Source organism: Pagrus major, chromosome 14 (assembly GCF_040436345.1).
Source record: "Pagrus major chromosome 14, Pma_NU_1.0".
Taxonomy (NCBI): domain Eukaryota; kingdom Metazoa; phylum Chordata; class Actinopteri; order Spariformes; family Sparidae; genus Pagrus; species Pagrus major.
This window is the reverse complement of record NC_133228.1, coordinates 19,149,513-19,172,865: the sequence shown is the minus strand read 5'-3', so window position 1 is coordinate 19,172,865 and position 23,353 is coordinate 19,149,513. Positions and strand designations below refer to the sequence as shown.

General features: G+C 43.9%; 1 protein-coding gene across 2 annotated transcripts in view; it reads left to right on the top strand.

Annotated features, from left to right (window-relative positions):
* LOC141008676 (fatty acyl-CoA reductase 1) overlaps positions 1–23,353 on the top strand; it is a 54,809-nt gene that overhangs the window by 19,513 nt on the left and 11,943 nt on the right. For both annotated transcript variants that reach the window (XM_073481125.1, XM_073481124.1), the window contains exons 2-5: positions 314–601; positions 16,192–16,367; positions 21,252–21,431; positions 22,869–23,046. In XM_073481125.1, coding sequence (XP_073337226.1) covers positions 314–601; positions 16,192–16,367; positions 21,252–21,431; positions 22,869–23,046 — 822 coding nt within the window. The remainder of the gene's footprint in view (positions 1–313; positions 602–16,191; positions 16,368–21,251; positions 21,432–22,868; positions 23,047–23,353) is intronic.

The window sequence follows — 23,353 nt, the reverse complement described above, 5'->3', positions numbered from 1 at the left end:
ATGAATATTCATCTGATTTGCATTGTAGTTGCATGTTTCTCCTGGCAGTCTGAAGGTCAGAGAGAGATAACACCAGCGATCCTCTGTTTTGAATGTGTTGAAATGTGTTTTTCCCCCCAAAATACATCAAACTGAAGCAATTTAAAGTCTGTACATTCATGCAAAACTCAGATTTGGCTTCTCCACGAACCGCTTCATTACTGAAACTTGTGTATTCACAAATAGGCCCACTTCCTGATACAGTATTTAAAGTATGTGGCTGCCAGCCCTCACTCACATCCTCCTCCTCCTCCTCCTCCTCCTGTCTCTGCAGGAGCTGTCAGAAGACCGGGACCTCGCCGGGTTGGGAGAACAGGCAACAGACGGACACACCACGCTGACCGACATCTGCAGCGGCACAGCGGGCAGCAGGATGGCATCCATCGCTGAATACTACGCCGGCAAGAACGTGCTGATCACGGGAGCCACGGGCTTCATGGGGAAAGTGCTGGTGGAGAAGCTGCTGAGGTCATGCCCCGAGGTCAAGGCTCTCTACCTGCTGGTCAGACCCAAAGCCGGTCAGTCGATGCAGCAGAGGGTCAGCGACATGATGACGTGCAAGGTAAGAGCTGAATAATGTGTAGGAGTTTATTAATCACTCAGCTTATTATTCTTTAATGTGCTTGAACATCTGGTTTGGACACATGTTAAAGGGATAATTCAGGTTTTTTTTAAATAAGTGGGGTTATATGAGTGTAGATGGCGCTCGGCACGCCCCCATTTTGGCGAAGCAGCGGGAGCACTACCCCAGAAGCTAAGAGATGTACTGCTGTGGACGTCGGCAGCACCAAAACATATTTTAGATAATTTCCAATGCTTTCTGACAGAAAACTTGAGCCATGAAATCGCTGTCTCCAAAGCCACCAGACTCCATTGGAAAAAACAGTCATTTTAACTGATTCAGGCAGCGATAAACCACCAACTGCGTTCTGCAAGATGGTTTGTTTGTGTTATTGTGCGACTTTGCTGAGTCCAAACTAACCCTTTAAAAACACCTAAGTGGACGCTGACTTCCATCTACTTTAGGTATTACACTATGGATAAGTACCTTATTAAGCTCAGACTATCCCTTTAATATGTTAGCGGCATTACATTTTCTTGCCGTCTTTAGTTTGCGAATGTGGAAAATGACAGACTCTAATAGCTAAAGCACTCTGGCAGTACTCATTTTGGCGACAGCTAATGGTCTTGTAGTAATTTAAAACACAGCGGGCAATTAATCAGGAAAAAAGCATCAAAAAGAGAACAACTTGTTGAAAAAGTGCTGCTGTTAAACCATCGGAGCAGCACTTCTGAGGCCATTCAGCCCGGTGACATTCACTGCATGTGGACGTTTTGACTAGTGGGCTGTTGATTCAAATCATCATTCAAACCCAGGGTTGTACAAATGACGCTTCGGTCATCAGTGCGTTTACAGAGCAATAAAAAATTTGCCTGCAAATTATAGCAGCAGCTGCTGTTGCCATGGTGCAACGAGCCTAATGACCCCCGAAAGAGTCCAACAGTTCAGATTTGAGTTTCATCCGAGAGGGACGGAGAGTCAGAGAGCAAAACACGGAGTCTGATGAAGAATGCTAAAAGGTTATTTGAACTTGAAACTACCTCACTGAGGATATCTGGGTGTGTTGGAGCAGAAGGTGAGAGCGAGGAGTCGGATAATGAGGAGGTGAGGAAAGGAACAGGGGCCAGAGAGATCAGAGCAGAGGGAGGAAGAGGAGAGAGGTAAGAGGGGAAAAGGAGGGGGGAGGCTCCAAATATGAGTCGTCAGCTGTTTCAGGCCAAGCAGCAAAACATGACTCAACTAAAACCTCCAAACCTCCATATGTTGGACTTAATGAGGGCCGAAGGATCGACGCTGGGTGCGTATTGATGTGCTCAGAAGCAGCTGCTGCTCTGCTCGGCTGTTGTTGGCCTCAAACTGTCAGTACACCTAAGAAAATCACACTTTCGCTGTATTCCCCTTTCTCTTTCTCTCTCTCAGTCTAATAGCATCTATTTTTACTGCTCCCATTGAACCTCTGTGCTGCATTCATTACTCCACTCACTGCTGTAATAGTGGCAGCAGCAGCAGTTTGACAATTTGTCTCTTAATGTAGCCTCGCACTGATGTTTCTTCTGCCTTTTTTCTTTTATTGCAACCTTTCTTTTGTCAAGGCGAGTGTGATGCTTTTGGCCGTCCAGGATTCACCTCATACCATGTAATCATTTCACTCTGACACAACAGTACTGTAAAAGTGGCATTTAACAGCACCCTGTAATTTCTGCACAGCATAAATGGAAAGAGTGGGCGGCGGAGAGATGATTTTATATATATGAACAGCATTTTAAATGTGTGTTCCTCCCTTGTTATTGCTTTTAAGGAAGAAGAAAAAGCAGGAATAACCAACCTGCATCTGTATTCGCTAACGTATTAGCAACGGAGCATAAACCCACCGTGAAGTTCGTGGACGACCGTTTCGAAGCTACTGTTACTGATTGGATCTGACTGAGAACCCGCTGTACACGCTGATGTAGAGACTTATCAATCATAAAGTAGTGCGCCTGGAAACATACCCTGCTTTATCGTCTGTTTCACTCCAAATGGGAACTTAATTTACAAACTGAGCATCACGCTGTGTTGAGGGAGACTTTAAACTAGCGATCGAGACCATAAACTCATTAGGAAACTGTTTACTGAGGCAATAATTCAAATGAGAAGCAGCGTCGTTTTCTCATGAGCTTACATAAAATGGGACTTCTGTTTGAAACCAGTGGAAAATGACCAAAACGAGAGCTTAAGCTTCTACAGCATGCCGACAATAACAATGTCAACACGTTGATGCAGGTAGTATATCTTTTACCTGTGTAACGAGCCAGGCAAGCTTGTCTCTGGTCTTCAACTGCTACGAGAGAAGCATCCATTGTCTCATCTAACTCTGCATAAAAGCATATTCCCAGAGACGATGTCAGGGAGGAGATAAACCGCTTAAAGCATACTGGAAATAAAAGTGTGTTATCACAGCCTGACCGGCAATTATGTTGTTGCTGCAGACAGATTTCAAATAAGCGTGACAGGAGGAGGATATCAGGCAAATGCGCAGGATTACCAAGAAAGGTGACATTATTCAAACATTAGACTGTAAACTCCGTCCTGTCGTTGCTGTCTGGATTGAGTCATAAGAGAAGCTGGTGTCCTGAAACCTTGCACATGTGTAGTAGAAGCATTTTAAACCTTATTTTGGTTCAAGGTCGCCAAACTTTTTAAGTGTTTTCTACCAGATTTGAGAGGTGACTCTACACATCCAGTTTTTATGTGCCAGTGACCAATGAAAGTGAAGTTCTGGCTCTCTTCCCATTCATTTTAAATAGGGGCCTGGTCTTGTTAGCCCAAATTATTTGCCTGGGGGCGTTGCCAAGTGGCAAGACTCACCTAAATTGACTTTGGTATTTCCCAAAATGAACTATTCTTTTCAGGTGGGTCTGTATTTGATCCACTGGTCAGCTTTGCGAAGCTATAACGGAAGAGAGAGAAGATAAAAGGTGTCAACTGTGTCATGTAGAATATCAAAAGTCCAGAAATCTGACATGGGTCGAGTAGGCAAATGTGTAAAATGTATAAATCCCTGTTGCATTTCAGTCAGAAGGTATTTAACCCACTTGATTTTCCCAGATATTGACATGTAATTTATCTCCCGTCTGTGTTTGCACTATTTGTCCCCCAACAATTTTCCATTGGATTTGGCATCAGACTAATAGTGTCTGCTATCAGCACGCCGCTTGATACTCGGCCGTGTACAGACTTCACTCACGCTCGGCCCGCATTCACAAGTGATGTCATTAAATTTCCATGACCAAAGCCTCGAGTACTAATTGCTATTCATGCGAGTCCTCGGGTCACTGTTATTCTGCTCAGCCCCAGGATAATTTATGAGGAGAACAGTGGTTGTGTCTCTCGAGTAGCCTCTCCTCTCATCCTTCAAGCCAGGCCAGTATCTTTCTTACCACCTGTTGCTAGGTAACGACAAAGAGATCTGTCCCGTGGCGTTGTTCAAAGGATGAAATCAGGGGAGCTGCCCCGAGCAGGAAAGGAACAAACCGATAGGAATCTCATTGTCTGTGGCCATCTCCCCGCCACTGCACCAACTTTGACATTTAAGCGCCGTCTGTCTGTGCGGAGCTCTCTTTGATCCAGTGGAAATGTTTAGACGCCTGCAGCTCTTGCCGCGCTGCCAGGCACTGAATGGTATGTCAGGCACCTGATAGAAGTGGGCCTGTGGGTACACGGGGCTGCTCTCCTGCTCTGTGGCATGCCTCTCTCGCCCACCGGCGAGCTGTTGAACACAGCAACGGACTTAAAGAGATATTTCATAGCGAGAAAGACGGTCTTTTCATCAAACTTGTAGAAGGAAATATCTTTGAAATTAGATTAGGGAAGCGATACGGTGGCAAATGATCTTGTATTAAGGTGAACATTTTAAGCAAGATAATAGAAAATACAGTAAGATAATCTCAGCTCTCTCTCTCTCTCTGTTGATTCAACTTCTATACGTTTTTATCTCCACGGAGGCGGGAATATAAAAACACGTACCTAAACGCCTCACCCGGCCAGCACGTTCCCACTCCCGAGGCGTCACCGTAAGTTTGATGCTGCAGTTACCCCTCGTCAGGGGGTAGCTGGGATGGTTGGGTGGATATTCGCAGGACTTTACCCTTGGAGACAGTGGTTCACGTCCCATTTATGACCAAGAGTCAGCAGGGATTTGTTTTTAAGTTATATAAAGTAAATCAGTCAACTTATGTAACTGATGTCACTTACGTTTGGTTACTTAAACTCACATTTTGAAACTGAACGCAGTTATTATAACCCAAAGTACGATCTTTTCCTAACCGAACCGAAGCTGTTTGACCAGGCAGCTTTAAGTGAGAAAAAGTTCCTGGATCGGTCCCTTTTTTCTGGATCCACACAAAAAGTTAATTCAAGTCTATTCTGGGCCGAGACCCGTCCTCCATACAAGTTTCATTGAAATCTGACCAGGAGATTTTGTGTAATCCTGCTGACAAACCAACCAACACACAAACGGACAAGGGTGAAACATAACCTCCTTTTTTTTTTAAAGTTGTTGACTCACGTTGGTGTGGCCTTCATCCTTCCTCTGTCATCCTCTCATGTCAGCGTGATGTCAGCACACCCTTAACTGATTCATGCTGTGCATCGGCTCGAGAGATGTCTGCTGATTACTGTGTTTAAAGCGTATTCAGCAGCCACATTTAGAGTCCAGTTACATAAGAGCTTCCAACCTGCCCGAAGCCATCACGTGGCTTCACGTGGACATCACTGCAAAGGAGATAAGCCACACCTGTATCTGTTTTATATACTAATGAAGGGTCTGGATGAGTTTAAAATGTAGGGCCTGTTGGTGAATGTTGTCAGGCACTTTTATCTTGCACATACCAGCAAAACCACACTGTTGATTAAAGCGGTAGCGAGGTCTGACAAACAGTTATCGCTCTTAAAGAAACGGATGTCGTCAGTATCTTGATGTATCTTGATCTTCGAGTTGAGCAATGTCTTTGTTTTCTCTGCAGGAGACTCATGCATGTTTCTCTGAGGCTTTGGTAACTACCAGCAACTACTAAAATATTAATAGTGGTGCATCTTAGAGACACTTGGATGCACAGTAACATACAGAGCATGGAGGTTTGTGCATGTGCAGTTACTCACCCTCTGACTTTCTCTGATTTTCTGCTGTTGTCGCTGCAAAACAAGAAGCTCAGAAGTAAATCCTAGACTGAGAGCAGCCCTCCCTCTTCAGTGTTGTTATTGTTGTTGTCTGGGTTCACAGGGCATTTCAAGCCATATTTGTGCTGACAAAAAATGCACATTTTTCACGAGAAGTCGGGGAAACTCCAACCGTGTTTGTGCTGATAAAAATCTATCTTTTTTTCCATAGAAATCAGGACATTTCCAGCTGTTTTTGTGCCGACAAAAATAGGATATTTTTCATGAGAAGTCTGGACAACTCCTGGCAAAACATTATTCATGAGAAGCAGGGAAATCCAGACCCTCATCACAGCGTTCTCAGAGCATAAAACTTAAAACTTAAACCGAAAGAAACATAAAGTTGAAACATAAAGAAGTGTAAAGTTTGAACATATCCATGGTTTGCATAAAGGTACATTCCCAACATTTATTCTGGTGATTGGGTTGTGTTTGCTCCAGACTCTGACTCTGTGTTCAGGCGCAGCCACCTGCTCTGTGGCTTCCAGTCGTTTTCCTATTATCACACTTTGATCCAACATGACTCCATTGTTGTATTGATCTCCTCTTGTTTGCATCCAGAGCCAGGTGATCTTTTCAACAGTATAAATATTCAGGATTTATTGATTCCCGCCGGCTCAGACAGGCAGCTCTGTGTTCCCACTTGTGGAGCTGATGAAATTCTGAATTTTTAATGCCGGCTGTCAGCGCAGACACACCTGAAGCATTTGTCTCTCGATCCTGGAGCGAGAACGAACCATTTCTAACACGCCTCCCTGCCATTCAGTCAGACCTCATAAGCTAAATCCTGATGATAATGTGTGTTCTTAAGGCGTGTCAAGCTCTTTCAGTGATGAGAGAGCGGGGTGACTTGGGGCATTTGCTGTGTTGCGTCAGGGACTCTGACGGGGGGGGGAGAGGCTGTGGCTGCCAGACTGGAACATTTGCGAGGCATTTGCTGCTCATCTGTGGTTGGTTGGCATGCAGCGAGGCAGGCGAGCAGACGGAGAGACAACCAATAGCCCGACAACTCCTCCCCAGAGAGGGTGACAACGGGGAACCGATGCTTTTGCGTATAATTAGGCCGCAAATTAACTTCAGTTTATGAAACAAATTAGCACATTAAAACGTTGCTGGCGAAGTCATTACGGCGGTGCAGACATGCGTAGTGAAGACTCAGTTCTTCAGGGGCACGGTTGTAGCCCAGTGCCTCCACAGCATGTGGAGAATCTGCCAACCAGTTTCCTCTCTCTCCACATCCATATGGCTCGTATGGCAGGAGGCCCTCTGAGATGTGATGTAATGGGTTTTGCCACTTCATTAAGGCCACAGTGTCCTTCTGAAGAGGACACTGTATTCATCTATACGTGAAACGTGCAATTTTAAAGAGCGAGGCCACTTTAAAGTGCCTTTATTTGTCTTTTGGCATTTCTGTTATTGGATTTGCTTTAACGGATGGCTATTAAAGCTCAAACTAACCCTGGAGCAAAGGGAAAGAAGTCAACAAATGGATCTTATTGAAGTATAGAAAAGCATTATTGTGGGTTTGCTTGTCCACACAGTATTATTTGGACATTGGTTGATAGTGTTTGTGTGTATGTGGGCGTTATTGATTGGCTCTTGATGAATGAAAGCCTGCTTTTTGTCTGAAAGGTGGGGCAGAAGGTTGGTAGAGGCTCCGGGGCCTTGCTGGCAGGACAGATGAGAAGCCGCTCTCCATATCAGAGAGGATCATGTTCATCAAGATTACAACCCGCAGTAACTGTGTTTCAGTGACGTCTGAAACCAGTCTGATGTCTGTTTCTATAGCGGTGCCTGTGAGACATGTTCGCTCTTGTCAGGACCGTCAAACGTTACGGTAAAGTGGTTCACAGGAAGTGTTTTTTGGAACAATACCACATGTTCCTCTGCGGTTGCTGCAGGGTGAGAAAGATGTCATCACAGCTTGTTGTGTAATCTCTATTTGCCTCTGTTTTCTCTGGTCAGGTAGCACCAAATTTCAAAAATATTTGTCTTTCTTTAGCATAGACAGCACAGTTTAGTCTCTGAAATGTCAACATGAGACCCAACTTGGACTCGACTTCTCTGAGGCTTGACGCTACAAAAATTCAACTTGAGACTTGAGAGGGGAAAAAACATCGACTCAGTAAAGTTGCAGGACAATAAAAATCAACCTGACGGCATCAGGCAGGCTAACACAACCATAATGCATGACTTCCTTTTAAATTATGGACAAGTTTCCCGTGGCCCGGACAAAGTCAAGTCTGTCTACAGTCATGAGATTATTTTTCGGCCAGATCGCCTTCTTCCACCCACGAAGACTTGGGATTTGACTTCTCTCAGATGAGTTTAGAAGACCAATATTTTGGCTTTCTTCTCCGTTTCTAATTGCTTATACCTTTTTAGTGAAGATACAAAGGCGTACAGGCGTACTAAAAACATCATAAACTCTCTTATTTCTGTCCTTTTGCTCTTGGAGGGTAATAAAATTCTCCCTGGCTCAGCATCAGGTCGCCGTCTGAAAGACTGGAATGCGACGCCACCAGCATACCGAACGCCCAAAGTCCAGAAACTCTACATTTGCTGTCACTGTAAACCTTATTACTCTGCTCATATTGATCTTTTCAATTGAGTTGTGTACAATGATAGCCCCGAGCCAGACATGAGAAAACTCTCCATTTTCATTAGTTTGCTGTGATGAGCTGCTCACTGCAATCCTTGATCACTCCCCCTAAGCTCTTAAGAAGCTGTGAGATTCAGGGTCGTTGAGTTGAATAAAGAGATACAGCCGGCACGGTCTCTCTTAAGTGGACCTCTCCAAGAAATATAACACGGTCTGTAGACAGTGCCCACCTTCAGATAAAGCAGAACACTTGATCCCTCATGCGTATCAAATTGTGTGCTTTAATTGACCTTTTTCTCCGACATTAATCAGAGTTTTTCTTCCAGGAATGCACAAGCGAGACTCAGACTGAAGGTTTTTGCTCAGGAGTAGTGTTGAAATGGCAGAGGCAGGGATGGATTAAAGATGAACCCTTTTCCTCCCTAATATACAGACAGCCCCGGGGGTTAGTCGTGTCTGTCCTCCGTCACAGCTTCCCATGAGATTCCTCACATTTCTGTTTCCCCCCTCTGAGGTTTGCTATCCGTACGACGAGGCCTCGTCAGTTTTGGCAGATGACAAAGAGAAGCTCTCTGGTGTCTGAGAAATAATGACGGCTGCCCACATCCTCCTTCATGCGTGAGCTTTTGCGCCCAATTGTCGAGTAGCTGGAGTTTTTGGGCATTGTTAATAACTTTTTCGGAAAAAACCTCTTCTGTCAGTGATCCTGCTCGCATCTTATCACTCGACTAATTTAGACGGTGCATGTCAGGAAATGGAGGTCATCGCTGAGGGTGCAGCCGTTAATTGCTTCTGTCTGACACAGTTTGGCAGACCGTCCGCAGCTACAGTAAATTTTCCAGCTTGTTCGTTTCCGATCGGTCGTATCCGGCTTACTCAGCAGGGAACGAACCAGCTGACTCGGACAGGAACAGTGTCGGTGTTCAAAACTAATTGTGAGTTTCTTTGTTTGTTTGTAAAGACACTGAACTGTTTCAATGCTAAAGACTCCTCGAAGCCGGGGGAATACTTGAGTACCGATTAAAACAAGAAAAAGCCACAAATTCTCTGATTTGAGAAGCTGGAAGTACCAAATGTTTGGCACTGTTTCTTGAAAAAGGATTTCAATTTAATCTGCAACAATTTTGATAATTAGCTGCTTGAGTCTGCAGTTGTGACCTCCAGTCTGTCAAGGAGTTACCCCTCACCTCTGAAAGTGTGAAGAGCACGGCCATCATTAACTCTGCTTCACACTGTGTCTCAGCGTGACCTCCCTCATGCACGCTGACCCTCCAGAAGACCTGGCTGAGGTGACATTTTGCTGCCATAAACTTTTTTTTTTTTTTGCACAATGCACTAAAAAGAAAACACTTTCCTCGCCACTTTTCTTCCTCTTCTACTTTTCTTTTTTCTTTCCCTCTCTGTCGTCCCTGTGCTCCAGGGGAAAGGGCTGCATGAAGGGGGCTGTGAAAGAGTGGAGCCCATTTAAAGGGCAGTTAGTGAGAAGAGAGGCTGTGTGAATGGCATCTCGGGTTGCTGGGCTGAAAGCAAAGTGCCATTAGTGTTGGGTTTCTGTGAAAGTCCACAGAGCAGCGGCTGCTTCAAGCACTCTTGATGGAAGATTTGTTGCCCTCGGGGTATTAAAAATGGAAGTGTCCAGGTCAGAGTAAAGGACAAATGGTGACCGCATGTCCAGTACGAGTTAACAAAGGGAAGTGACATACAGAACTGACTATTTCGTTGCCGTTCCATAAGATGCACCATAAAAACACTTGTGGCTGCCCTACAGGGACGGCTGTGGCGATGTTTTTATCTCCTCACCGAGTTGGAGGAAACTGGTAGGCTATTGTCTTCTTGTACAAGGCAGTTTGCTCATTGATGCCCGTGGGTCGGGGAAGGGTGTGATGGTAAATGCGAGCGGTCGAAGGCTGGCACAAGAAAAGAGCCCTTTCACAAAACAACGCCACAGTCCCGCGATGCCATTCTCTGCCTGCGCCCATAACAAAGAGCCCTCTGAAGCCCACATTCGACAGCCTCATTCACCCTCCTGACCCCGTTGCACTTTCTCCATTCTGGGTCTTTCTATAATTTAACTTTGGCTTAGTGGTGCTTCACAAATATCTTTTTTGTGCTGAGTATTGCCTGGTAGATACTCGTGCTGCTATTTCAGCTGGGTAGTAGCTCGTAGAGTGAGAGTGGGCACTGAATAGTTGGGTTTTCTGTTTTATCTTGAACAGTAACAGCCCTGTGTGGTGTCATTATCGTGACGTGGCACCAGCTGGGGAAAGATGTAAAGATATAATATGCAACATTTCCGCATTTATCTCCCTAGCTGACAAATGAGGGGATTGAGGTCATTGTTCATGGCAAGTTCAACAGGCTAACCCTCTAAATAAACAGTGAAGCAACATAAAAAAATGGCAAAACTTACAGGTTTCCATTTTTTAAGCAAATCCTGCTTTTGTACTGGCCCTCTTGGAGAAAGCAGCCCAAAGTGTTTAACTTAGTGAACACATTTAAAGACCCAGACACACCAAACCAACATCTAAGAACTGCTGGCGATAAAGGCCGCCTGTTGTGTCGCCTTACCTCCCTCGTGTCTTGACTAAAAAGCTGCATTTGAATACACAGCAGACTGGCGTAGAGACAGAGAGAGGTACAATAAGTAGAAACGGCCTTCAATTTCCTCTAATGCACTGGTTTTCTTGGCTGAAAAGCCACTCAGACTGATATCTGACGCTCACCAACAGACCAACGTAACCCGCGTGTCGTGGTCCTGAGAGCTTTCCAGTTGCTGTGGAGACGTTTCCTTTAAAAGTTAATTCCCTGGGTCTTCACTTCCTCTGATGGTTGAAGTAGACGAAGACATTCTCGACTTGCTCGTACCGTCCATATCTTTGTCTTATTGGAGACAGCATTAGTGAGGACAATTGTATTTAATGGATATAACCCCAGCTCTACGAGTGAAGGTCATCGGAGCCACAGTAAAGCACATTATTTCTAATTACGGTACTGAAAAATCCATGTCGTGGAACAAAGGTGACGAAACCGGCATACCAGCCACCCCTGTCACCAACACCTGCTGCTGATCTTGGCAGGTGAGACACATACTTTAGACTGCGTCACTGCCTCCTTGTATTGTGTGGTTACAAAGCCAGTCACACAACATATTGTGTCTTAATTGAAATATACCGAAAGTGTTTCAATGAGTCATCAGTACAAACAGAATCAAAACAAGTGACGGTTGAAATACAAGACTGCTGATGCATGTTGGTGCTGCAGCTGCTGCCACACCAGCACTGCCAGTTAGACTTGTGCAGACCATTTATAATTGAAGGCTAATTAATATATTTAAAGTCTGTGGTGCTGCTCTTCTTCTGCATGTTTGATAGGACGCATTTATGTATTTATGACCAACCGACTATGATAGATATCATCTCCAAACCGCTCGCCATCAGACTTATTCGTATGAATCCACAGTCTGCCTAAAAACAGCACAGAGCCTTTGGAAGTTTCCATCATCGACGATCCTACTATTTAAAAAATTCAGAGACGTTAGCGCCGTGAGGAGAGGCTGTCCTCAGTCCTCCTCTCACTGCTGTCACGGCCCAACAAAAACTGAAAGCAGTGTGGGTTTTTTTGGCAAAACTTTAAATTTGCTTCAAACTGTTTCTGAAGCATGTCGGAGTTACTGTCGTGATGGATGTTTGATGAAAGATATATATTTTGGCAATCCCACATTTATTGGCTGCAAATAAATCCACTTTGAAACATCTAAAATCTGAAGCTCGGGTCTAAAATAAATACACGGCCCTCTTCTCTTTCGCTGGGTTTTTGCATCGAAAAGCAGCGTTTTCTCTCCTCGACGTCACATAAGAGTTACCTCCACCGAGGAGGTTGTCTCAGAATAGACCACATTAACTTTTGGTGCAGATTAAGGGTCTGGGGTCCGGATTAAGGCCGCATTCAGACAGAATCTGGCGTGGCAGTATCATTCCACGGCCTGTTTGTTTGGCGTCATGTTGTGAACTTTAACCCCCCCGCTGCGACTGTTTGTCCACATCCACAGATTAAAAATAAGAGTAAACAAAGAGGATACGAAGCATATGATTACGATGGGTTGTCAGCATCCACATTTTTGATAATTTCTCAGGGAATAATGGCTGGATTTTGATGCACGATATCACAATAGTATGCTCTCTACCGAATGCCATCGTACTTCTTTCTAATATTCTGTCGTAGAAGTCTCTATTTTTCTTTCCAGATGTGTTTCCTGTTCCTCATCTTTCTTCTTCTTGTGTGCAAATAAGTTTTTCCCGTCCTCAGGTCTGCCACTTTTTTGCTCACTCATGCACAGAAAAAAATCTGTCTAATGCAACGAAACATTTCCATTGCTGTTGTTTAGAAAAACATGTATTAGCACCTTTTTATTCCTGTTTACAATCATTTACATGATGTGTGAAGAAAATTAATAGGTGCACCTAAATTATGTGCTGGTGCAAACAGTGTAGAAACTCAGTCCGAAGCCCTGGATGATGAGATATTTAGAGAATAGTGACATTTGGCATCACAGCTGGACTGCTTTGACGCATTTCATTGTGGACCTACGTTAGTATCGGATCAAGACCTTGATGTTTGCGAGACATTCCTGGTATTTGCAGGTCCTTTCTTTTTCTTTAACGAAACTACGAACACTTTCCGAGAAACACGTTTGTGGTTAAGAGTTCCTCCTCAGCGGCTTATCTTTTCTTCTTTGTGCTGCTTCTGGTGTGAATGTTCTCAAGTGGTTTTTGTCTCGGTTGCAAACCTCAAGTGTGAGATCGAATGTGCTTCTTGATTCAAAAAAGAAGCAGCTATGAAACAGTTTTTTTGCTGTTTTTAAGCTCCAAGGCGGGTGAGGCGTCATCAAGCCCGGCTGTTTTTGCCAGTTCTTGTCACACTGACCTCCTGACAGGTACGGTATGTGACAGCGCTATAAGAGGACTTCACATTTATTGTAACTTTCTTATAAACTTCCTCATCGCCGGGTGAAGCACCGCTGCTAGAATCTGGGTGGTTTGTTGTTGTTGCCAGGATACACACCCTCAAGGGGAAGTTGAACTGAGGTCATAACATGACATCAACTGCTCTGCAAATCACACCATAAAGAGGGAACAGTTTGTGCGGCGAAAACACACCGATTTGGTGTTTTTGGAAAGATTTTATTTTTTTTGAGAACGCTGCACTCTGAATCTCTTCTCCTCTGCAGACTGTAGCTCTCTGTTGCTGCCAGCTGTTGGCCTGCAGCAGAGGGAGGGGAATCACTATTATTCTTGCCTTACATAATGATAGCAGAGCTACACTATCATGCAGAAAATACCGCATGCATCCGCCTCCCCCGGTTGGGAATAGCTCTGGGTTATGACATTACATACTGTACAACACGGAGTTGTGCCTAATATGGACAGCGCGGGGTATGTTGGAGAGGAGAGGGAGAGCATTGCAAAGCAGAAGATTGATGTGGATACAGAACATGAATATAAACAGCTGTTTGAAGCTGTTTAATTCAACATCTGTCCTCTTCAGCAGTGAGTGCTCTGCTCGCAGGGACAGCTGAAGCGCGCACACACACAGAGCGGCAATTTCATAACAGAGAGGACGCACTTTGATGCCAATCCCTTCACTTCCTCCCTCATTCACCCTTTTCATCGCATGCCATCCCTAAATATCCGTCTGTAAAATGTTTCTGTGCAGAGAAAATGCACTCTACGTGACATGAGACCGACTCTCTCTGCAGGGGGGGCACTCTGATGCAAGGGTGTCGGGCTGCAGAGGGGGTCGTGCGATTCCTGAGCCGGTAAGCGTAGACGAGGGTTCGCTTATCCGCCCTCCATGTTGGAATGTCGTCGGCAGCCCTCGGTGAGCAAAGAGCAGTGTAAACAGGTGTAATAATATCACACAAGCGGGGCTTTGTGTGGAGCTACATGCAGAATATGAACCGCAACGAACACATGTGCTGACACACTTGTCGTCGTCAGTCAGGCAGTCCCAGACAGGCATGTTTGTGACTGAGGGAGGAACTCTTTACCTCTGCAGTTTTTGTTCATCAGTTATCATTTGTCATTCAGATGCCAGACATTAACCGCCTCCAGCTCTTTGGAAATTGATCTATCTTTGAGTTCTGGACTGTTTGGACTGAAAAATAATCATTCTCGCAGCCTTACAGCCCTGAACAAAGAGGTTTAACGCTGCCATTCTACTCAGATTCCACTGTACAGAGGTGTGTATGTTCAGTCTTACATTGTTTGATATAGGGTTTGTTTGCAAAGCACTGATAGTCTTATGTATACAACAGAGAGTCCATTCCTTCAGTACGTGTGTGTGTGTGTGGTGTGTGTGTGTTCAGACTTGGACGTTCGTCAGGAAACACGCCTTAGTCTGACTCATAGCTCCGACAAATGAAACTCAGTCTTCCGCAGCAGAAAGGATTCTTCTGAACTCCACGTCACACCCGCGCAGGGCCGAGGTAGCGCTCCATATAAAAAAGCAAATATTGACTCAGTCACATTTCCTTTATGTTGAATAATAAGGCGGCTAATTAGCCATCAAATCGGATGACTTTGATTAATGTGTGTCTCGGCAGTAAAGGTCAAACTCTTTTCTTTCCTCTTCTTTTATAAGAGGGAACATTTTGTGTTCCCACATTGGTGTGTTGTAGTTGCTTCCAACAAGCAATAACACATAATGTGCATGGTGAGACTACATGAATGAGTTATTCTGCCAGCAGTTTAGACGATCTATGAGCGGGACTGCTGGACTAGGTCAATACTAGGTAGTTGCCAACTATATTGATAATCAATTAATCGTTTCAGTCATTTTTTTTAAAGATATTTTTTGTTCCAGCTTGTAAAGATTTGCTGCTTTTCTTTGTCATTCATGACAGTAAAATGAAGAGTCTTTGAGTTTTTGACTGTTGGTTGGGCAAATATGCTGTTTGAAGATGTTCGTTTGGCTTCTGGGAAGTTGTTATAAGCATTTTTGAGTAAATGTACTAAGTTACTTTCCGACACCGGCTGCAACAGTTATTTCTGTCCATCTCTCAGCCCTATCTAACTGTATAATCTATCAAATGTCAAATATCAACAGTTAAAATTGTACATTTTGTCAGATAAACAGTAAAGAGCCCCAAAAACAAGTTAAACATTGCATGTAATGCAAACACACAAGCAAATCTGTCCCTCTGTTGGGCTGCAACAACTGCTCTCCACTGTTAACGACTATTTTTAACTTCAACACTGAAGCTTGATGAATAATTTCAGCCAGTTATTAATAGCTGTCAGTTTGAAGGAGTACAAGTTTTCACACGGTGTTCTGCGAGGGAAGGTCACATTCTCATTACCACGTCTCTGACAGACACTCGGCCCGCAGCGCGAGGATCGCGGTCGCCTGATCCTCCCGTCTGACCCGTTTCATGAGGTTCATGTTCGCTGTTATTGTTTCCTTGAAAAGAAACAGGACACACACATCAGATCAGAAACAAATCTGGAGGTGAATCTTTACCGGCACACGTGTGTGGTTTCTCCCTGAGGGGTTTATGCAAAATAACACATTTGCTTCCTTTTGCTGACGTGAGATCATTTGCATTCCTTGTCATGCTATTTTAGTGTTTAGCTGTCGACACTCGAGTCAGTTTATATAGTGGATGTGCCCTCCGGCTCCTGTACAATATGGGCTTAATTATAAGTGGCATTTAAGTCTGTCGCTCTTTATTTTGTTGACCGCTGCTGCTGACTAAGTTGCATCTTTCTCTGTGTGTGTTTTCTGTCTCTGGCAGCTTTTCGACCGCGTGCGGGAGGACAACCCCGACTTCCATCAGAAGATCATCCCCATCAGCAGCGAGCTGACGCAGCCCGGCCTCGCCATCAGCCCGGAGGACGTGGAGAAGCTCACCGGCTGCATCGACATCGTCTTCCACTGCGCCGCCACCATCCGCTTCGACGAGCCGCTCAAGTGAGGATCGCGTCAAAACACAAACCCTCTCGTCTGCTCTTTTTTTTTACTGTCCCTCCACTCTGACACTGTTTGTCTTCTAAAACAATTGAAAACCAGTTTGACATTTCAAACCAAAAATATTATCCAAATCATGCACATCTGGTTATTGTTGGGTAAATTAGTCCTTACAAGCAGGAACTTCCTGTTGTGAGACGTCAGTCCAGAGAGAACATGCTGCACTGTTTTTAGTAATTTACACCAAAGAGGAAGTACAACTGTTCATTACTAAAGGATGAGGATGTGGAGAAACCAACTGTTTGTAAAAACACAAAGTCACTCACAGCACAGTGTGACAGTCCTTTAAACAATAGACGCTTCCTTCTTGATTCAGGAGGTCACAAGAAGCCTGTGTGATCGAACCAGAAGATATTGTATGTCGAAGACAAATTGCAGTTATCGTGTTGTAGCAGTCCAACTGTTTGTACCACCCAAAATTGCAGCAATCACAGGGGAATGCAAAAACAGAAATGCACGCGACTCACGCGAAAAATGCATCTGATTGCCGCATCCACTGCCGTAGCTTGTGGCAAGTAATGTGTGCAATAATCAATGTCCTGATACGTACAACATTCCCAAGTTACATCCCTGATCAGATTCAGCACCGCTGCCGCAATCCGACAAGGATGAGACAGTTCAGGGTTTTAATCTCTCAGGTGTTGTGATCCTCAGCAGTGTGGTTTTATTGATGACATGTTGGAGGTGAATCAGATGTTCAGCTGTCACAGTTGTTTCATCAATCACTCAAAGCATTTTAAGATAAAATCATTTGTGGAAATGGATTTCTATACGGCCTGAACTCACTGATGACATCGGAGCAGTGTGACATCACTCGTCTGCTGCAGCCTCAGGCCACTGTGCTGTTATTGGTGTGGGGACAGTGCATTTAACTATATATAATAGTGACCCAGTTATCTTTTCTTGTGTGGATGATGTGCTGGTTGCTCTGCTGCAGCTCATCAGTGCCCGGGAAGTTTAAGTCCAGCGTCAGTCCATCCTGTAGCCACTGAACTCACTTGGTGCACCAGTATGAAGCACAACATGCATGTTCTGTTTGATCAGACGTGGAGGATGTTAGATTGATTTGTAACGAACATGTTGAGGAGTCGGTGTTGCGTCTGGCGTCTCTCTCCTGCATGTGTGGAAGGGGGATTACTCATGTTCGAGGTGTTTGGAGGCGGGGACACCTGTTGGCGTTGAGTGACGGCTCAGTTTGGATGAAGCTGCTTCACATTGATCTCTTACTGCCTTCACGCCTCGCTCTGCGCCTCTCGTCTGACCGGCTCTCCTCTCGCCGTTGCTTCTACTTCCATCTTTCTCTCTAAATTGGCCTTCACCTTATCTTTGTTTTCACCCCCATCTTCACTCTCTCTCTTCCCTCCCCGTCTCTGAGTCATTACTCTTGTGTATCGGCCTTGTAAGCAGCGCGGAGGCATAAATCAGACGAGTCTGTTTGAGGTTTCACAGTCGGTTCTTTTCACGCTGACACCTCAGCTGGTCTTTATCCTCTGCAAGTCTCTATCCACACTTAAAGGATAATTCCTGTTTATTTAGTTTTGGCTATAATTTATAAATGTTATAATAACGTTGTACTCACTTAGAGTCCAACGAGGCGAGAAACACGACCAGTTGGAGGTTAGCCAAGAGGAGACAAAGATGGAACAGTGCTATCAGTGTTATCCATCAATCTGACCACAGCCATTAAAATGCCCATCACAATATCCGAGAGCTGCAGCAATTAGTCTGTTAATCTCTTAATGGATCAAAGAATATTAGTCACCAACTATTTTGCCCATTTTTCAAGGCAAACATGTCAAACATTTGCTGGTCCAAGCTTCTTAAATTGAAATATCTGCTGCTTTTCTTTGTTATTAATGATAGAAAATGAAGAGTCTTTGGGGTTTTGGACAGAAGGAGCTCTGGAAAATAGTGATTAACATTTGTCGCACCTTTTTTTTTTTTTTTTCATTTCAATGACTCAATGATTGATCGATAGTGAAAATAATTGTTAGTTGCTGCTCTACAGCCTCCTCAAGCCCAGGATGGTGTCATTAAATTGCTTATTTGTACCAAACAACAGTCCAGAACTCAAAGAGATCCAGTTTACAATCACACCAGACAAAGAAAGGCAGCAAATCCTCTCAGTTTGGAGCTGGAGCAGGGAAATGCTTAATTAAAACGATCAATCGATTATCAAAATATGTGCATTAAATATCATTAAATCTTTGCAGCTTTAGCTTAAATTGTTAACATTCATTAACTAAAGCAATTGCCGTAGTTGTGCGCACACTGTTAAGTTTTATAGGCCTGAAAAGTAAAAACTGATGAGACATCTCTGAGAAAAGCAATTTCATGTGGCAGACATTTGTTTTTTAATATTTGCTAACTCGTTACTCGGATTTGTTCTGCGACTCAGTAATAAAGTCAGATAAATATTAAAGTAGTGATGTTCCCTGATCCCTGTAATTAATCTGATGGGTACAGTATTACCAGAAGTGTCGACACAACTAGAAAAATAAGACCCGAGCTGTGTGAAGTCGTTATAAATGCTCTTTGAGGTGGCACCCAGCAGTTCTCTTACATCCAAATGATAATAGAGAAAACAGATGGGTGTTGAGTCAGACGCAGGAAGACACACAGCGGTGCGTCTATCCTTTTTCTGACTGTCCTGTTGCCGTGACGCCCTGCATATGGTCCCAGCAGGTTGCGAGAAGACGACGTGCCCACGCACTCAGCTCGTTCTCTAATGACCGCCATCGCCGCCCTCCCTCATCGACGCAACTGTCACCGCTTTGCTGCCTAACAAGCTGGCACCACCTGATTCGAGCCGGTGAACCCGCCGCCCACACACACACCAACACACACTGTCCATCTCTCATACTCTCCCTGTCACACACACACACACACACACACACATATATACCTCTCGAGCTACACCGCCCACACAGAGCCAGAGAAGCTCTCGTATCTCAGAGTGTCTGTTTCAACTGATCCTCAGTTTTTCTCTCTGTCGCCTCGGGCTCAGTGGACTCGGCAGTGGACACAGATCCACTGCTGAATGCAAAGGTTTGCCGAGCGATGGAGAGAAACTCTGAGGTTTTGGTTTGTGGCCTGCAGGAGGTTAAAGCTGGAGAATTCAGGATAGAACGAGAACCCACGATGCTCAACAGGACCAGAGTTGATGAATGCAGTATTTCTGCATCAAATATCTAAAAACGACGAGAACTCTGATGTATATTTTGTTGATTTGTGTACATTTTATTCAAGTTAATGGTAAATGGAGTTGCATCTCTACAGTGCTTTTTCCAGTCTACTGCCGCTCAAAGCGCTTTACAACACTTGTCACATTCACCCATTAACACACACATTCATAATCTGAATGCAAGGTGCCGACCTGCTCATTAGGAGCAATTTTGGGTTCAGTATCTTACTCAAGGAGACTTGGGAACATTTTTTTTATGTTGAAGATGTGCAAAATTTCCAAAATTCCCAGGCGTAACTTCCTTGTTTGTTCCAAGTTTCTAGTTTCTTAAGATTTTAGGGTTTGTTTATGTTTTGTGATTTATGTGATTTGGCTGCTGTTTCCCTTGAGCTTTAATAAAATATTTAGCTGGCGCCATTGAAAAATTAGCTGAATTAGCTACTAACAGTTGCTGTTTGCGGTGGACTCATGAATATACGGACAGATATCACCACTTATCTTTGATTCTTACGGAAACTTAAAAACGTGATATTCTCAGTGGAGTTCTGCAGTTTATAAGGAAATTTTATTTTATGATTTCTAAGTGGATTAATGGACGTTTATTCATGATGCATCCCACTTCCCTCCACTACTCTGTTTGTGTACTTTATGTAGATCAATAACAATCCTGATAATGGATTTATCATTAGGATCACGCATACCAGCATCCCCTGCCTGTGGTGGTGGCTAATGTTTGTTTTATGGTGTTGTTTTGCACTGTAATAATATGAAAACCGCTTCTTCATGTAATAAACATACTTTGTAAACATTGTTTGTAAAGCAAATTTGGATCCATAATTCATTTTAAGTCATTTATCGAGCAAAAAATAACAAACATCAGCCGGTTGCAGCTTCTCAAATGTGACGATTTTCTGCTTTTCTCTTTCTTTCAGTCATTTTAAATAACATATCGTTGGTTTTTGACATCAAATTTTACATGAAATGGGCTCTTGGGAAACTGTGATGGGTATTTTTCACAATTGTCTGACATTTCTAGGCAAAGCAATTATTGGTAAAAAGAACAAATAACATGGCACAGCTGCAAATTATTAGAATCACCATAATTATTGGTTCCCGCTCTGTTGTGACTCACTTTTGATTATTTTATTTTGTTCCTCTGAAGCTTTTTGTTTCTCTCTCTCTCTCACAAACAGCTTTGATTTGCTTTTATTCCTGCCTCCTCCGCCTGTGCATCATCACATGGTCCGACGCGGTCTTGACATTTATTTATTGCAATCTACAGAGAGATTAGAGAAACTTCAGGAAGAGCAACAGATTTCTCTTCTAGAGTCCTCTCGTCCTCCCCCTCCTGTTTGGTTTCATGTCTCACCGTCCTGTCGTGACGTTCTGCTCCGACTTATAATCATGTTTCCTGCTAGTCTGCAAATTCTCATTTGAATGGAGCGCTCGGGAGTCGGCAAATACAAACGTTCTCGCATGCAAATGCTCAAACAGAGATATTAGCAGTCTGGCAAATACACCCTCGAAGCCTTTTCCCCACACACACACATTTAATCTCGAGCACACACGAACCTTTAACTCCTACGCACTCACACGAGGATGCACAGTGTTTGACGGTTTTATCTCTCTCTTCTCTCCGGCAGACACGCCCTGCAGCTGAACGTGATCGCCACGCAGCAGCTCCTCAGCCTGGCCAAGCAGATGCAGCACCTCGAGGCCTTCATTCACATCTCCACCGCCTATGCAAACTGCAACCGCAAGCACATCGACGAGGTCATCTACCCGCCGCCCGTCGAGCCCAAGAAGCTCATAGAGTCTCTCGAGTGAGTGGATGAAAAGCTCGTTGTGCCCCGAGGACGTGGAATCGATCCTTGTCCTCTTTTGATCCATATCAAATGAAATATGATTTAATATATTTAATTTTATCATATATTAACTATGATTGGGGACTATTTTCAGTGGCGGATTAATCCACATGTTGCTTTAGTGAGTGTTTACAGCAGCAGAGTGTGTGTAGGATTGAGTTAAAGCAAACAACAGTGTGTGTGTGTTCATGGTGATGAAGGAAAATGTCGGCCAGTGCAACAGCGTGGCTCACTGATGTGTTTTTAATAGTTTTTGGGGAAAATAATGGAGATCTGTGGCACAGAGGAAGAAGATATCAGGCTTTGGAAAGAGAGAAAATAATCATTAGCTGCAGTCTTTAACTGTAAAACAGATGTAGTGGAGTAAAAAAGTGTAATATTTCCCTCTGTTATGTAGTGGGCAATAAGTGTGAAGTAGTGGGAAATGTTTTGTTCCAGTTCTGACACTGATTCTGGAAAGGCACTAGAAAGAAAGGCACTCAGTAGAGCACATACCTCCGCCAAGGCCCAACAATCCTTTAATCCAATCATGTAGTCCAATATCAAATACAACATATTTAAATCCACTACATATGGATTTTTTATTTGGATCTGCATCAAATTTTACTCACAGCCACCTAAATATGCCTGTTTTTTCCTACTAAAATTAACCAAAATGTAAAAAAAACCACCCCATCTCTCAATGTTAAAGAAAGTGAGATAAAAATAAATCTGTCCCTTTTTTATCTGGATCCACACCAAAAGATAATGAGGTCTATTCTGGGCCGAGAACCCGTCCTCCATCCAAGTTTCGTGGAAATCTGTTAAGTAGTTTTTGGGTAATCCTGCTGACAAACCAAACATGGGGGATACGGAGATAAAAAAAAGCAAAGAATTCTGGCTCAACTATGTATCAGAGTTTCAACTTTAGATAATTAACATGTCCAGGACTCGATGACATGTCTCCTTCTGCACTGAGTTTGATATCCGGCTCCAGCCTGGTTCCAAATCACTGCCCACATCTTCCGATTTGTTCGCTGATCCCACACGGAAATGGACAGAAGTAATGAAGAAATTCAGCCTCATCATCAGACCAAACCCTGTCCTGACATTTACTGTATTTTTAACGAGGCATTAATGGGCAACAGAAGAAATACTGCTTCTATATCGAGCACCAGGGAAGCTGAGTTTCCTGTTCAGTTTAATTAAAAACATGGAGATACAGAAAGTCTATCAGCTTCTTCAAACATCAGTCTTAATCTTTAAAAGTACATCTGTAGAATACCTTAAAAACAATATGGACTTCTGAATGAAAAATGACCAAGTTGTGCCTTTACCGAGTAGTATCTAGTTACAGACAGTGTTATAGCCCTCATGTGATGATTATGAACCATAACAATACATTCCTGTCTCCAGGTGGATGGACGACGGCATCGTGCGTGACATCACACCGCGGCTCATCGGCGACAGGCCCAACACGTACACCTACACCAAAGCCCTGGCCGAGTTCGTGGTGCAGCAGGAGCAGGACAAGCTCAACATCGCCATCATCAGACCCTCCATAGTGGGAGCCAGCTGGCAGGAGCCTTTCCCCGTGAGCCCACTCAATATTTGACTCTGATATATGTGTCTGCTGTTATGAAGCATGACTCATATCTTTCTCATCGCTGCTCGTAAATGTTAATCAACATGTTTAAAAGACTCCGGTCACGTTGTCTTGATCCTGGGCTCATTACGTGTCAGTGAAATGAATGGAAATAAAGATATCGATCGATGTAATCCTGCACGGGTCAATGCCGCTCCCCTGTGGGTTATATCTTAAGTGGCGCGGGATTAAAACAAATTGGTTAATATCTTGAGCTGAAGAGCGTTTTCGACCGAGTGCTCAACAGCTGCTGCTG